Consider the following 17,608-nt stretch of genomic DNA (forward strand, 5'->3'; position numbering starts at 1 on the left):
TAAATTCAAAGTTTGCAAAGTTGGGAAGGAGGACATAAAGAAGGGAATGTTGTTAGTCAAGCTAAGAAGAAACGAAGGCATAACAGAGTTTGAGTGGTCTTGTCAGTTTCTAATATGAGTTTAGTATCATAGTTTCATAGAGCTAGGAAATTTGGGAAGTAAATCAAGTTATGAGGTTGATCATGGACCAATATTTTTGATATAAGCAATTGTGAGATTTGGATCTAGAGTAGTGGTGTGCAGGATGTTCCATGTAATAAGGAAGGATTTTCAAGGCCTTAGGCCAGGTGTCGGCAACCTTTCTGAAGTGGTATGCCAAGATTTAACCCTTTAGCTCTGGGCCACGCTGCTCTTCTGGGATGGGAGGAGGGGCTCTCTCCACCTCCTGCCCTACTTGATCTCCTGCCCTGGGCTTTGCTCCGGCTTTTCCTGGTATACTTTCACAGTTTCACTTTTTTTTTTACATCGTGATTAATATTAAAAATAAAATAAGTAAAAATAAAAAGAGGAAACCCAAAATAAATCCCTTTGTCAATAATAAAGAAATAAAACAATAAAATTTAAAAATTATACAAAATACAAAAAACAATACTTACTTAAAACCTTTAAAAGTTCAAAAAAAGGTTTAAAGAAAAAAACCAACCTAGCATGCGCACACACAAATCAATATAAAACAATAAAGCCCAACTATTAAACTCCTATTCAAGATAGGGATGTAAATGGTCAACATCACCTTTACTGGGTGATGCTTATTGCTTACCGTCAGTGGGCTGCTCCAGCTCTATGGGGCCTGGAGTGCCACAGGCAGGGATGCTCCAGCCTGGCAAGATCAGTCTCCACCTCAGCAGGGACTGCTGGGTCTGCTGCTGCCCAACACGTGGCCTCCACCTTTGGTCCCAACTGGGACCACCAGAGCAGCTGCCGCCCAACATGCAACCTGCGTATGGGGTAGGAGGACTGAGTTCCTACCGCATGCCACTTATGGCATGCATGCCATAGGTTGCTGTCCCCTGCCTTAGGCCTTAACTGCCACTTACACCTTTGAAAATCTTCCCATGGTCGAATTTTAATTATTAGGTTTGTTGGCCTAAAGAAAGATATTATGACCCATGAGTTGATGAGGGTATGGCAGGCAGAAACAGAAAAAGAACAAAAACTATGTAAGGATACAGACTTGGGTTTTATCCTCACAGAAGTAATATGGAAGGTTGAATTTGGAGAGACTAAGGGAGCAGAATAGCTGAAGAGGTGGGTGCACTTCATTAGAGGTCTGTGGAAAGGAGAGCATATATTGCCAGTCACAGAAAAGAATGGCTAAAACAGCAGAATCAAAATTAGTAGCGACAGGAGATTCTGTTAAAAGGGTGGTTAAAGTTTTTAAAAGGATGTAATCTTTACTACAGTATCTTAGATCATTTCCTGATTAGTATAAAAAGTGAATTTTATATAATTTTCCAGGTTCTGTACAAGTGGTGACCTGGAATGAACAGTATCAAAAGCTAACTACCAGTGATCAAAATGGACTTATCATTGTATGGATGTTGTATAAAGGTATTGTATGGGTATGGTGACCATGTTTTCTGAACCAAGATTAGAGACACGTTAGCCACGCCCCCAAGCCTACATTAGCCCCCCTCCCCCTCCACAAGAAGTACCACTTCCGAGGTCAAGATGGACACATGACCAGAAGCAAAGGGTGTCATGACCCCTCTAAGAACTCCCCATACTGTCCACCTACGACTAGGGATATGTTTGGCCCCTGCAAGTCCCCCATGCAACTATCCTGCAATTGCATTAACCCAATTTTCATTGCATTAACTTGGTGGGGAGAGGCTGGGAAAAGTGTTCTAATATTTTCCTTCTATGAGTGGAGTGAATTTTGTCGTGTGCACCAGTATTGAGTTGCTGTGTGTTTATTCAGATGTGTGCCACTGTGGCACTCAAGTTATTAATAAATATCTTATTAACCTCTCATTTCCCTTTGCTGCCATGTTTCCTACCCTTCCCTTGCCCCATCTGCTCCCCTGATGCCTGCTGCCCCTCACCCTCCTCGGCTGTCCTGGCTCCTGCCTTTATCATTCCGCTCAGCCCTTTGGGGACCTGCCCCCCTCCCCTGTACCAGCCCTTCTCTTCCTTCTGTGCCCACTCTTCCTCTAGCCCCACTCTGATCATCTATAGCTACCCCTCTCCTTTCCCTCTCCTAACACCTCCCTCATCCACCTGCCCTGCCTCTCTCCACTGTCTTTTGGTGCCTTCCCCTTCCCTCCCTGTGTCTGCCCCTCTGCTTCATCCCCACAATCTCTTAGCACCTTCCCTTACCCCTGCACCTTCCTGGTGCCTCCCCCTTCCATCACTGCCCCACCCTCTTTCTCCCTGGTGCCCACCTGAGGCCTCTTCCACAAGTGGCATTTACTTATCAGATAGTCGACTAGTCCTTCACATCCCTACTTTAATTGTGGGTTACAAAGCTCAAATAGGTTTAAAGTGTATTTCAAGTTTTTTTTTAAACAAACTTTGAATAACTTTAGTTGTGCACAATTTCCATAGTATAATCCTTTATAAAGAATGAAATAATCTTTCCAGAACTGTCTTAGGAAAGATGACCGTTTTCAAGCATACACTTTATGGCTGCCCCTGTGACCTTTCAGAAGCACTTCTGGGTGCCTTCTTCTGTTGACAGAGCGTCCCGCAGCCTGGATGCTGTTATGTCGACAAAGCGATGTAGTCTGGACACTCTATGTCGACATAAGTTTTGTCAACAGATACTGTCGACAAAACTTATGTCGACGTAAGCCTGTAGTCTAGACATACCCTAAGTAATATATAACTTATAGTACTCATTTGCTGTTTAATATTTGAGCTTTTAAAAATATATGCATCAGCGCAATTAAAAATTCCTCAATTGTAGAAGTGCACCAATTATCACAAGCAATTTTACCAACACAAATCAATGAAAATGTATATATTGAGAGAGAAAGAAAGAAAAAGTCTTTGTTAGAAAACAGAGTCCTTTATCAAATTACTAGCATTCTTAGAGTTCAGTTCCCTATCTTGGTTGCATCAAATCTGATGGTTTACTTTGGCTAGAATTAATTTTACTGGTAAAACACTCATTAGGTCATTTAGTTCATTACCCTGTCAAAGAAAATTGTTTCCTATAGTATATTGTTTATGTATTGTCTATTGAATGTCATAAGCAGGAGAGTGATAGAAATGTAGCCATGAGTTTTCTTTGCATCCTTTGTGAAAGCTATTCCATAATCTGGTAGCTCTCATTTTAGGCAATTTTTTAGTTATTTGTTTATTTTAAATACACATCCTAAGTTTTCTTTTGTTTCTTAACTTGATCACTTTACTACTTTGAACCATCCTTTTTAATTCTCCATCTCTGGTGTCTGCACTTTATGATATTTGTTGTTTTGTAATGATGCCTTTATACTTCTCGTTGTTATTGGATGACCTGTACATCTTAATAAATCATGCCTCTCCTTTCTGTTTACATCACCTCTGTGTATGCAGCCGAATGCCACATTAGCCTTTTTTGTTGCTGTATCACATAGCAAAATGATACCCAATTTTCTCTAATTATCTGCTCAGTCTCACCTTAGATCTTGTTCTTTATTATTGTTCCACAAGTTTCTTCCTTTTGCTGAATATCTGTATTTCAGATAAATTTGAATCTAATTTTATTTCCAGATAACGTTTATAACCCCTTTATGTTCTATTATATTCTTTCTTCCAACTTTCATGTGTTCATAATACTTCAAAGTTAGCATCATTTGTGAATGTCATTATTATGCTATTTGCAGTTTTTTGACATTTAATGACTAGCCACATCTGAATATGTCTTGGGTTACTTTCAATAAACACTGTACCTTAAAGGATTGAAAAGTGAAAGGTACAACTTAGTTCCGTTCTCTGATAACAGGTGCTTGGTATGAGGAGATGATCAACAATAGAAATAAATCTGTTGTTCGAAGTATGAGCTGGAATGCTGATGGACAAAAGATCTGTATTGTGTATGAAGATGGGGCTGTGATTGTTGGTTCAGTGGATGGTAAGGTTGTTACAAATAGTAAATAATAATAGTATTACCATAGCATACAACCACAGAACAAAAATATGGACCCTGATCCAATGAGCTTACAATCTAAATATAAGACAAGAGACAACAAATGGTTACAGACAGAAGACACAATCTTGGTCACCATGATAGGTGGTGATCTCCAAGCAGCTTAACTGTTCTCAATTTTTTTTTTTTTTTTTTTGTAGTCATCAGAGCATAGGAGGCTTTAAGGGAGGGATTTGAAGGAGGATAATGAGGCTCTCTATGACGTGCTCCTCCCAAGCTAAGGGACAGTTTAAAAGAAATCACTAAGGAGAGTGTTTGAAAATTTAAGAAGTAGTTTATGGAGGCTGGCATCATGGGTTATGTTTCCCACAGTAACACTGATTACAGAACTTTCTGCCTGAATATACATATCACTGAGTTAGTTGCTGTGTAAACTGTAACTTTGAATATCTCATTTGTTTATGTTGTTTTTGCAGTGTAAGTAATTTGCATCTTTTCAATTTTCTGGTATGTTTCATAAGTTTAATAATGTTCTATTAAAGGTAATCGTATTTGGGGGAAAGATTTGAAAGGTTCACAACTGTGTCATGTAGCATGGTCCTCAGATAGCAAAACTCTACTCTTTGGAATGGCAAATGGAGAAATTCATATTTATGACAACCAAGGGAATTTTCTTGTAAGTTCAGAGTTATATACTATATAGTATACATGTCAACTATCTAATTTTTAATATAAAACTGTAGATCACAAGACAGATATACTTTACAAGTACAGTAAAAGCTTCATTGTCCAGCATATTGGGAGAGTGGGTGGTGCCAGTAAGTAAAACATTACAGGCAGTCCCCGACTTACGCGGATCCGACTTACGTCGGATCCGCACTTACGAACGGAGCTTTCTCGCCCCGGAAGTCGGGGCGAGAAAGCCCCGTTCGTAAGCTGCTCTGGTGCCCCTGGTCTGCTGGAGACCGTCTCCAGCAGACCAGGGGCACCGGGCGGGTTCCCGCGCTTCTGAGGCTTTGCCAGAGCAAAGCCTCAGAAGCGCGGGAACCGCTGCTGCTGCCCCTTGAGACCCGGTGCCTGTGGTCTGCTGGGGACGGTCCCCAGCAGACCACAGGCACCCGGACTGAAGCCGCAGCCGCGGGGGGGTCCCGCGCCTCTGAGGCTTTGCCAGAGCAAAGCCTCAGAGGCGCGGGGAACCGCCACTGCTGCCGCTTCAGTCAAGAAGCTCTGGCAAAGCCTCAGAGGCGCGGGACCCCCCCGCGGCTGCGGCTTCAGTCCGGGTGCCTGTGGTCTGCTGGGGACCGTCCCCAGCAGACCACAGGCACCCAGACTGGAGCGGCAGCCGCGGGGGGGTCCCGCGCCTCTGAGGCTTTGCTCTGGCAAAGCCTCAGAGGCGCGGGACCCCCCCCCCCGCGGCTGCGGCTTCAGTCCAGGTGCCTGTGGTCTGCTGGGGACCGTCCCCAGCAGACCACAGGCGCCCAGACTGGAGCGGCAGCAGCGGCGGTTCCCCGCGCCTCTGAGGCTTTGCTCTGGCAAAGCCTCAGAGGCGCGGGACCCCTGCGGCTGCGGCTTCAGTCCGGGCGCCTGTGGTCTGCTGGGGACCGTCCCCAGCAGACCACAGGCACCCAGACTGAAGCTGCAGCCGCGGCGGGGTCCCTCGCCTCTGAGGCTTTGCCAGAGCAAAGCCTCAGAGGCGCGGCATCCCGCTGCCGCTGCGGCTCTGCTCCCCGTGTCCCTGGTCTGCTGGGGGGGGGGGCGCAGCTAGTGTGCTCCCCCCCCCCCCAGCAGACCAGGCTTTTGTTTTGGACTCTGGGGCAGAGCAGCTGGGGCGCTGCCGATTGGTCCTGCAGCGCCCGTGGGCACTACTGGACCAACCCGGCAGCACCCCAGCTGCTCTGCCCCAGGTCCTGATTCAGCCGCTGCTGGTCAATTTCAGCAGCGGCTGAATCAGGACGCCTGGGGCAGAGCAGATGGGGTGCTGCTGGGTTGGTCCAGTAGCACCCCAGCTGCTCTGCCCCAGGCGTCCCCAAGTCAGCTTCTGCTGAAACTGACCAGCGCTGACTACAGGAAGCCCGAGGCAGAGTTGCTCTGCCCCGGGCTTCCTGGAATCAGCTGCTGATCAGTTTCAGCAGCAGCTGACTTGGGGACGCCTGGGGTTCTTAAGTTGATTCTGTATGTAAGTCAGAACTGGCGGTCAGTTTCAGCAGTGTCTGAATCTGGACGCCAGTTCCGACTTACATACAGATTCAACTTAAGAACAAACCTACAGTCCCTATCTTGTACGTAACCCGGGGACTGCCTGTATAGTTAAACAAGAGGTGGAGAGTTTGGATGCAGGAAGGGTTGTGGGGTGCCAAATTTGGGTGGTGCTCACCTGAGGCCTCTCTCCACAAGTGGCAATATGTTCCTCTGCTCATAGGTGGAGGCACGGCCAGGAGGCTCTGTGCACTGCATCCACCTGTGGATTCTGATCCTGCATTACCTATTGGCTGTGCTTCCCAGTCAATGTGAGCTGCAGAACCAGTATCTTGGGGCAGGACTGGGAATTCCCATGGCTGTTCCTCTGCATAGGAGGAGCAGGGATATATGGAGCCAGGCAGGGAACCTGCCATCTCTGCAAATAACTGCGCCCTATTGAAAATCAGAAATGCCAGTTTATAGAGACTTCCAGTTGGTAAAATGCTGGATAATGTGTCTTTCACTGTAGTAGCTATAATCTTTTATAAACTCTGGTCATCTGGAGAAATGGGCTGTGCCCACGAAAGCTCATGATACCATCTACATGTTTTGTTAGTCTATAATGTGCTACCAGACCATTTGTTGTTTTTTAAGTTTAATCTTTTATTAATTAGTTTGTTTTGAATCTTCAGAATTGCACAAGGTCCTATGTGAAGACTTCTTATTCTGATTTTTATGCATGTATTAGAAAACTTGGCAATGTGAATATTCTGATAAAGTTTAAATACACTGTTGTTATGAGCAGCTAAGTGACAAGAACATCAATTAAAGCATTCTTTGTCTTGTAATCCACTATTTAAAAGAGAAATTTGAAAACATATAGATGCTAGCTGCATGAGCTTCATTTCATTTATCATTAGAACTAGCGTATCTTTGTCATAGAACAGTGCGTCAGTACAGTGAAACAGAATTTTAGTGTTATATTAAATTAAAGCTCTTAAAATAATTACATCTCATCAAGTCCCTGCAGAAAAATAAATATGTATACTATTTTATGTTTCTGTCAGTGTGTATTTTATTTGCCATTGTTTAGTTTGATCTTCTAGTTATGTGGAGTATAGGAATAACTTTGAAAATACTTCACTGACTTCATTTTTTGTTATATTTGGAATTTGTAGCATTACATTTTAGGCAACAATACACTAGAAAATCCTCTATATGTCCATCTTGATGGATAGCCTTTTGCCCTAATTAACTAGGTGTATCATTTAATAGAAGAGACCATTTAAAAAGAAGTCCAAAAAGACTTGAAGTGCTTCTGTAGACCAAAAAAAATTCCTTTTATTTAATTTTTCTTTTTAAAAATTGATAACTACAAGAGGTCAGATGCAGATAGATGATAAAGCAGTAACCTGGAAAGAAGGGATTGGTAAATATCTACCCTCTCTCAAATTCTAGCCCTGCTACCATTTGTGAATAAGTAAATCAATACCACTGTTTAAAAGTGGATAATATTCTTTGTGTCCTCACTATGCAATTTTAAAACTCTGTGATAACTATTTTAAAGACACATGTTTTAAATCCAGCTGTGATCTAGTCTCAACCATGGTCCTGGTTTAGCATTGTTTAGAATCTGTTACTCAAAGAAGGGCTCCCATCTAGTTTATACAACAGTAATGTGAAGTATGCTTCAAACCATTTTCAAAGTCAGTGCATCTTTTTGCTTGTGTGTTAAAGGTATTAAACAATACCAGATATTTTGAGTCTTTTCCTTGTACGTGTTGAACCTTTCAGATCCAGCAATATCCATGGTCCAGCATGATTTTAGTTAGCCAGATGCCCACTTACCATGGACATGGCCAAGTGTCCCTTGGTGCCATAAAGTTTGTTTACAGCCACCAGTCCTGGCTCTCAGTGTTCTGTGCTGTTGTTTAACTCTAATTCACCCCTACATGTCTTCTAAAAGCCCAGTAAACAGTGGAAGTGTTGGTAATGTTGCTAGACAACATTGACCTTCCGTGATTGAGCAAATTCTCTGGTTCAGCACTCGTCAGGTCCCCAGGGTACCGGACTAGAGAAGTTCAGCCTGCATAGTACTTTATCACCCAAAGCTCATTTTGTTTAGAATATGTGGGAAGATTGGGCTCGAGTGACTTTAAAACATACTGTAGTTGTGGATTACAAATATATATAAAACATCAGCTTTTTCCAGTTGTCTCTTGAATTACTTAGAAATGTATTTAGTTTTATAAGAATTAACATCTGCAAACTGTATAAACAAATGGGGAGGCCTTTTGTAGAGCTGGTTGGAAATTTTACTGTTAAAAATGCTGATTCTTTTAAACCAAAACTTTCATCAGGAAAGGGTCAGAGTGGGTTTTGACAAATTTCAAATTTAGAAGTAAATTTTTGTGGAAATTTTTTTTGAAATTGTATGTCTTTATTGACATTTTCAAAATAAAAAAAATCCTTTATTTGGTTCAAAATTACTTTGTTTTGAATTTCAAGTCAATTTATAGTTAAAAATACATAATAATTTTAAAAGGTTGCAATCTAAATGCAACATTGTGAAATTATTAAAACAAAATGCATCAGTTGACTTGAACCATTCCCCCCACCACCATATTTTCTTGATTGTTGAGCTTTTGTTTTGAATGAGAATGGGAAAATCTTCTTGAGATCTTGAGAACTCTCCTGGAAGGGGACAACCACTTCCCACCCTGCTCTAGTAAATTTGTAAGATGTTGGTATAAATATAAATTGCACTTATAACCAACTTAGTTAAATACATAGATTAGTTAAATGATATAAACAATTCCCTTTCTAGATGAAAATGAAACTGAATTGTTTGGTGAATGTAACTGGAGCATTCAGTATTGCTGGAATACATTGGTACCCTGGTACAGAGGGATATACTGAGCCAGATTGCCCTTGCCTTGCTATCTGTTTTGATAATGGAAGATGCCAGATAATGAGACATGAGAATGACCAAAGTGAGTATAATTTTCTTTTTAGCCAAGCAAAATGAGGCCTTATTCTCAGCTTGAAGAAATTTCTCTGTTTGTCTGTAATGCCATTACTTTTGAATGCTTCATCTTCGTAATTCCAAAGTGCCAGGGTATGTTCAAGGAATCAACAGCCAGAAACAAACTGATTTTTTGTGAAAATCATAAGGGGAAAATGAGGAACACATGGAGACCCTAGCATCTCTTGGCTGATCCAGTAGCTTCAACCACCTGTGTAATTGTCTGTAGGTCAAAGTATTAGTTGACAGCCCCAGACAGAAAGAGAAGAAGTGGTGTGGGGTGATAGAAGGCTCATATTGAGCTTTAGGCATAGAGGGAGACTAGGGAAACCTGCTTCAAGGGCTCAAAGACATCTAGCCATGGTTAGAAAGGGGGAATGAAGTGGCAAACATTATGGGGGGGGTGAAAATGCCACATCTCTTGCCATTGGGGGGGGGGGGCGGAAATGGAAGCTATGATATCATGGAGGGACACAGTGCAACTGGTATGTCATTGGGTGGGGGAATATATGCCTTCTTCCATATGCCAGAGCAGGGGTGGGCAATAATTTTTGACTGGGGGCCACTTCAGAAATTTTTTAAGTGGCCCCGGCCACCCCAGAAGGGGCAGGGCCAGGACACTTCCATGCTTCCACACCCACAGACCCTGATTGGTCTGAAGGTAGGGGAGTGTGCAAAGTCTTTTCCTCCCTCCCTCCCCCCCGAGAAAACCACTTTGCGTGCTCCCCCTCTACTCCCAGGTCAATCGGGATGGGGAGCACGTGAAGTCTCTTGCTCCCTGCCCCGGCCCTGCAAGGTAGCACTGTGCTTAGAGTCAACCGCCAGTTGAGTAGTAGCTGGCGATTGACATTAACTGCTGAGCCCTTTGCAGGGCAGGAGGAGACTTCATGTGCTCTCTCCACCCCCAAACCCTGATTGGCTTGGAGGTGGAGGAAGAGTGTGAAATTTCCTCTCTCCCTGCCCTGGTCCTGCAAGGAGCATGTGGCGCTTAGAAGTGCCCCACCCTGACAGGAATGCATGGCACTTAGAAGCGCCATGCACTCCTGGCAGGGCAGGTGGAGACTTCCTGTGCTTCCCTCTACCCCCACGCCAATTAGGGCTTGGTGGTGGGGGAAGCACACCAAGTCTTCTCCTGCCCTGCCAGGAGTGTGCGGTGCTTCTAAGCACCGCACACTCCTTGCAGGATGGGGGCGGGCGGAAAGAGACTTAACGCTCTTCACCCCTGCCCCCAGCCTCTGATTGGCCTGGGAGTGTGGGGAGCAGCAGGGCCTCTGCTGGCTGGATCCGAACCACAGAGGCCCTTTTGCTCACCCTTGTGCCAGAGGCATTGCAATGGGGAGCACACTGTACCTGTGGTATGTAGTGCATGGAGTAATGAAGTAGCACACAGAGCTCCTGTCATGAGGATAGGGGTGGTACAGAGTCCATAAAATAGAGGAGAATGGGAAGGTGGCAGACAAGGAGCTTGCGGGGAGAATGGACAAATGCAAGGAGTTCTTTGGAGTCAGTGGGGCCAACAGCTACCCCGGGCCCAACGACAAAGTGTGGGGGCTGCCTGGCTCTACTTGGGCAGAAGGGGACAGCTGGGGGCAGCCAACCCACAGCGCCACCTGGATTGGGGCATTGGATCTCCCACTGCAGCCCTCAGAGCCATGCAGAGCGGTGCTCCGATGGCAGTTCAAAGCAGTTCTGGATGGTGGTACTGTGGCAGAGGCAATGGCTGGAACTCTGGGTCCCTTTGAATTGCTGGGCCCAGGGGCAACTGCACTCTTTGCCCCTCCTTGTAAGCAGGCATACTTGGTGTATGTAATGCACATGGCCTACAGAAGCAACAAAGTGACCCTTTGTCATAACATCTAAAAAACTTAAAATTATGTGTCCCTAAAATTTGAATTGATTGCCTTTTCACTCAGGTATAGGATACTGAATACTGAGTGATTCTTGTCCAGAATTGATACTTAAACTTTTTACATTTTTCTTTTTTCTTTCTAAAAATTAGACCCTGTTTTGATTGACACTGGTATGAATGTAGTGAGTATCCAGTGGAACCACTGTGGAAGTGTGTTGGCTGTGGCAGGCTTCCAAAAAGCAGCTACTCAAGATAAAGATGTAAATCTGGTGCAGTTCTACACTCCTTTTGGTGAGGTAAAAATATTTAATATAGTTATCGTATTTCAGATGGAAAATGCACACTATCTAAATCCCAACCAATTTTGGTATACATTTTATTTATATGGTGATTGCCAAAACCATGATCAGTGTGTCAGAAGTGCACTGTAGTTTGAATATATAGTAAGAGTATATGGAGGTTATCTTAACATTATTTTTGTAGGGAATTAATTTGTCTACTTATTGCATGTCTACTAATTGAATGGATAATCAAACAGTATTAATCATCACGATTTGAGAAGTTCATTGTGTGAATTTATTACTGCACAGCATTAGTATGTTATGCTGTAACTATATTCAGTGAAACTTAGTTCATGACACCTGACATCAATGACACCTCATCTGTTGGTTGGGCATAGTTTTGTCATACACAGAGTTCTAAAGGTAGTTAGGTGCTTAACCGATACTTTCAGAAATCTGCTCCCAAAATCTTTTATGCCCTATCTTCCTTGCTTTACCCCATAATGAAGGTCTTTGATATAGCTATAGCATAAGCCAGGCCACCCACCAGTTTCCTCCTCCTAAGTGATGGGATTTTTGTATTTTTTGCTGCTCTCACAATACATTGTCTAACCTCTAATATATATTGGCCTCTGTCGAATGACTGGGCTAAATGGACCTTTAGTCTGACCCAGTATGGACATTGTTATGTAATATAACTATTTCTATTATTTAAGGATCAACAGAATTATGTAAAATAAAGGTAATTTGCATATAAGAAAATTTCTAACTTTTGTAGGGAAGGAAGTAGGAATTTAATAATTGTTTAGTTAACTGGTTAAGCAGTTAAAACTGTAATGTTTAACCAGTTAGTTGCCTGCTCAGCCTAAAAGGAAGTCCAGACTAGTTCTGAAGATAGTTGTAGTAGGTTAATAACAGTGAGAGAGATGTCTTACATTTTGCTCTGAAAATAAGATCCAGTATAACCCTGATTTTTGGAAGGAGGGCTGATCTACAGCTTATAATATTTGATGCCCAAATCTTTGGGACAATTTAACTGATGTCTGTTTCATTACATGGGTGACTGAACCAAGCATTCCAGATGAACGCAGAAATATTCATAAGTAAACCATTCTGATTTTGAGGTCTATGGAAAATTGTGTTGTATTAATTTCTGTAATAGGGAAACCAATGTAATAGATTAGGATTTATTGGTGTCCTTACCGGTCTCCTGCTCCAATAATAATGATAACCAGAAGGATGCATGTGTGTGTGCTCCGTCATGTGTGCCATGTTGTCTTGCACAATTAGTTAACACAGGAGACTCCTAAAGAGCCCCCCAAATACCACAAATCAGATAAGGATCGAAGGTGCCAGGCCAACTTTATTATTAAGCAAAGTACAGTAATATAGTTGTCAGTAGACTCTACCGTACCACTACGCATATGTACCCTATAACAATGGACTCAGCTCAGTCAATGGTAGGTTCTACTGTCCTCTCAGTTGGATAAAGACTGTCCCTCCAAGATATCACTTTGTACACAGGTACAAACAAGTTACACGTTACTCCTGATGTGTCAGGTTGCCACCTCTGCTGTTGTCAGGTTACCACCCATCCCCCTGTACCTCGTGGTTTGATTAGAATGTCTCTATTCATCATGCTGTCATTTTAGACTCTTTCCTGAACCTGGGTTGGTATCTGTGGGGAATGTGGGTACTAAGGTCTTTAACAAGCTGGTGGTACCATCCTTTTGGAATGTGTTTTCAATTTATGATCAGTACCAATTACTGTTTTACAATCAGTCCCTAGTGCCAATTACTGTTCTACACCTGGGACTATTACCAATTAGTGTTTTGCACTCTGTCCTGTTTGTGCCAAGTTCTTTGAGCAGGGGCCTGCCTGTTGCTAACAGCTTAGCTTTGCTTTCTAATAGCCAAGGTTTGTCCATTGTTAGGTAGGCCTCAGGCCTCAAACCGGGCCTGTGCTACATGGGCTTTTGTTTCAAGTCCTCCTCTTACTACAATTCCAACACTTACAAATAATGGCTCATGTTCTCAGAAAATGTCCTCTCTTTTTGTGAGTGTAGTTTATGTCCACAGTATATTTTGGACTTAAATGGCTATGTACTTGAGTTACACCCTTTGATGGACAATTAGTCATATAAATTTGTACCTTCTGTTAATTTGTGCCTAACGTTATGCCCTTGAAAGTAGGGATATTAGCGTATAGTCATGTAAACGATTAACTGATAAGCCTGGGCAATAGGGTTGCCAGGTGTCCGGTATTGACCCGGACAGTCTGGTATTTTCGTCTCCTGTCCAGTAAAAAAATTCAGAAACTACCGGACACCTAAAATGTCCGGTATTTTCTGATATTTTTTTCCCGGCCAGGAGGCGAAAATACTGGACACTTGGCAACCCTACAACACACTTGGCAACTGGGCCCAGCCCCTGGCCTCCCCACTCCCCTGATACCTCCCCACCCCCCCAGACCACCTGCTTACCTGATTCCACAGAGAAGCTGCGTTCTGGCTTGATCAAGAAAACAAAATGGCTGCCGGCAAAAAGCCTAAAGACCAAGGGGAAGCAATGCTTTCCCTGAGTCTTGGTGCTCATCAGTTCCCCTGTTCCTATCCCTATTATGACTCTGCACACACACTGAAAGGCCATGCTGTTTTAATACTGTTTTATTTTTAAATATTTTTTTCCTCAACAACTTTGGTCTCCCCCCTTTTTCCCCCTCAACAGAATTTTTTCCCTGGTGGGTTTTTTTTTTGGGGTGGGTGGGGGGCGGTGTTCAGTATTTTTGGTTAAACCATCTGGCAACCCTGTCAGTTAATCCAAACAACTGCATGCACCCCCATGAACACTGCATCTCATGAAGCTGCCTGACCCCCTCCTACCTCCATGCTGCTGTCTCTGATAAGAGAGGCAGCAGTATAGATGGTGGGGGGCAGACAGAAGCTGGTACACGGCGTGGGGAGGGGGCAGCTTTTAAGCCAGTTCTCCTTCCGTACTGGCTCCATAGAGCCTCCTGGCTCCCTTGCTGCCTCCCACAGAGGCAGGGGCTCCCTGGAAATGGTGTTGGAAGCACATTGGCTGCTGGCCCTGCTCCCAGGGTCCATCAAATAATTGTGTAATCGCTTAAATTTGGTGCTGTTACACAATTATTAAATTAAAAAATATCCAACATCCCTGCTTGAACTGGAGGTCATACTGAGGCATGAAAATCAGGTTCAGATGTAACAGGAATGTGTTTTACAGAAGCCATAACATAAAGATCAATGCATAGTAATATCCTGATTATTCCAAAAACTTACAAACAGGAATAGATCTACAGACATGAGTAATTTTATATATAGAATAGGACTACTTGTAATTTTTTTTACTTGTATATGTGTCTACAGGCTATAGTTAATCTGTAGAAATATATGGATTTCAAATGTGGCATTTTGTGAACGTCCAGCGGTTTACAGCCTAAATCTTCAAACAGTGCTGCCAAATAGAAAATTCTGCAATTGTGCCTGGAAGTAATTCCTCAATTGGATGCTATGATAAACATGATTATAATATCGGGATAAACTAAATTCTTGATAAATGTAAATGTCTATACTGAGTTATTAATGAGTTATTAAGTTATTTATTTAAAAAGTAGCTCAAATAATGTATATTGTGGACTGAAGGAAGATAAATACATGCTGTCATTCATGTTTTAATATTTAGTTTTGTGAGTTGAGTTATGAGTGAGTCATTTATTGTAAATTTTGTGGTTTTCTTTGACCAATAAAACAGTACAGTAAAGGCAAAATAACACTTTATGGTGATGCAAATTAATTTCTTTTAAAAATCTGTTTAGGAATACAAGTACCAACTTCAATGATCACTGTAACTATTATCTATGACTGGTATAACTGAAAATATGATTTAGCTTCAGATAATTCAACTCTAATCATGAAGTAGTGTGCAGAACTTTATGGTATATTTCAAATATTCTCACTCTTTCTCTTTTTTTTAAAGCATTTGCGTACACTGAAAGTTCCTGGCAAGCAGATGTCAGCATTATCCTGGGAAGGAGGTGGACTGAAGATTGGGTTAGCTGTTGATTCTTTTATATATTTTGCAAACATTCGGCCAGATTACAAGGTAGGAAGTAGTACAGCACTTGATTTACCTTTTATTACAGTCATTAATGCACTGATAGTAGAGCACACAATTTTCTGTTCTATATTATGTGTAATCAACAAAATACCGTAAAGTTTTGACTATCAGATTTTGTGCAAAGCGAAGAGAATGTAGCTTAATTTTTGCATACCAGCTTGTGCGTGGAGTACTGACAGTCTAGAATGTTTTGGTTTTTAATCTGACCAAATGTAATATGGACTCTAGTAATGGGAAGTAAATACACATCATGGCAGTGTCATTTCTATATGTGCTCTTTTTTTAATAATTACTGTACTTTAAGGAATTTTGATAAATCTTTTTCTAAACTAGTTTAAATTTTTCATATCTTATATCTGCTAATGTTTGTGATGGGAAGTGGGGAGAAATTATCCATCAGTTTTTGAAAAATCTCAGCTTTTATTTTAAAACATGTAACCATCCCTAAGCATATTTGAAGTTATTTACACTGAAAAATTTCCCCACCATATTTCCCCACCAGTGCTACCATTAGTTGTAACAAGGGTGGAAGTTATAGTTGAGGCAGAGATCAGGTGTGTCTTCTTGTTACTAGTTAAACTTTACCTGAAGGAGCTAGCTTTCACTAATAGTATCCTAGCCTTGTCTGCCCTACCATTTTCATCATTGCTACCACTGGTGAAGAGGCTGTTGCAGCATATGAGCTTCCAGTATGATCTAAGGTTTTTGGGTTTTTTTCCATACTAACAGCCTGAAACATTATAAAGAGAGGGAAACTGATTGATGCAAACTCTCCATTCATATCAATGAGATCTTATTTGGGTCTCAAACTGCCACTCTTTGTTCCCACTGTAATTCAGTTCAGCTATATTAGATTTGTTTTCCCGTGTAAGGATAACTGCACATAAAAAGCAGCTACAACACTGCTTCAGTGAAAATGCTCCTGTGCTGACAGAAGAGCTTCTCTCATCAGCATAATTAATCTACCTCCATGAGAGACAGTTACTATGAGAAGGTCTCCTGCCTACATAATAACGGGGTTAAGTAAGTATAACTGTTGCTCAAGGGTGGGGATAAAAGTCTCTAGTGAAGACCTGACCCAGAGTGTGTAACCAGTCACCACGATAGTTGATTTAAAACATGGTTTGTATCTGCTCATCACTGAGGTCCTACTTTGCGATATTGCAAATCCCTCCATACTAGGCTTTCACCACAATTTTATCAGGGGACCTTGCTTGGGGCTGACAATAGACTCCTCTGCTATCAGTTCTGTGAGGCTTCCGTTTGTTATATAGATGATCTCTTACACCAAAAATCACAACAATATTCAGTTACTCCCCACCCTAAAGGACTAGTCACTTATTCCAGGTCATTAGTACCTCAGATCGCATACCAAAGACAATGCTTATAGCCAATTCTGTAATAAACTAAAGGTTTATTAACTCAAGAAAAAGAAATGGGAGTTATTTACAAGGTTAAAGCAGGTGAACTTACATACACAAGTGAGTTACAGTCTTATATTTCAAAAGGTAATAGAAGCTGCTGTAATATTCAAGCTCTGAATGTCCTTTAGGGCTAACCCAAGATAAGCAGCTTGGGGATCTCTTGCTTATGTTTAAAAATGTTGTCCTTGTTACCTGTGCTGGGACTCCTCCAAGAAATAAACTTGGACAAAAGGTGAATTTGAGCATGACTGAGCTTTGTTTATTAGTACATATTCTTAATGATAAGACACACACTGCATTCATGCTGGTAGGTTAGAGGCAGGCTGCAGGTACGACATAGATTACTTTTGATTTCACAGGCAGCTGAAACTGGCCAGACATCAGCTTCCCAGAGATCGACCGTGAAGGCAGCAAGGGTCCCCAGAGATCCCTATGGATCTGTGGGAGGGCTCTACTTCTTCCAGGCTGTCCCCAGGCTTGGCATGCTGTTACATCTTGTCTGAAAGAGAGACGTCCACCTTGTCACGTTAATTTAAACACTTTGCAGATCATTTCTTGCCTTAAAAGGTAAGGTTCTGGACAGCCTTGTGATTGGGTGTTTCTCATTCATACTTCCTCATGCATTCCATAATGGTATATACA

At 42.2% G+C, this 17,608-nt stretch overlaps 1 protein-coding gene across 1 annotated transcript in view; it reads left to right on the top strand.

The window, feature by feature from the left end:
* The window catches only part of WDR35 (WD repeat domain 35), an 82,398-nt gene that overhangs the window by 15,332 nt on the left and 49,458 nt on the right, over positions 1–17,608 (top strand). Inside the window, exons 4-9 of the mRNA XM_006137577.5 lie at positions 1,459–1,551; positions 3,929–4,057; positions 4,615–4,748; positions 9,078–9,243; positions 11,275–11,420; positions 15,402–15,527. Coding sequence (XP_006137639.1) covers positions 1,459–1,551; positions 3,929–4,057; positions 4,615–4,748; positions 9,078–9,243; positions 11,275–11,420; positions 15,402–15,527 — 794 coding nt within the window. The remainder of the gene's footprint in view (positions 1–1,458; positions 1,552–3,928; positions 4,058–4,614; positions 4,749–9,077; positions 9,244–11,274; positions 11,421–15,401; positions 15,528–17,608) is intronic.

The sequence above is a fragment of the Pelodiscus sinensis genome, chromosome 3, assembly GCF_052426305.1.
Source record: "Pelodiscus sinensis isolate ZL-2025 chromosome 3, ASM5242630v1, whole genome shotgun sequence".
NCBI lineage: Eukaryota > Metazoa > Chordata > Testudines > Trionychidae > Pelodiscus > Pelodiscus sinensis.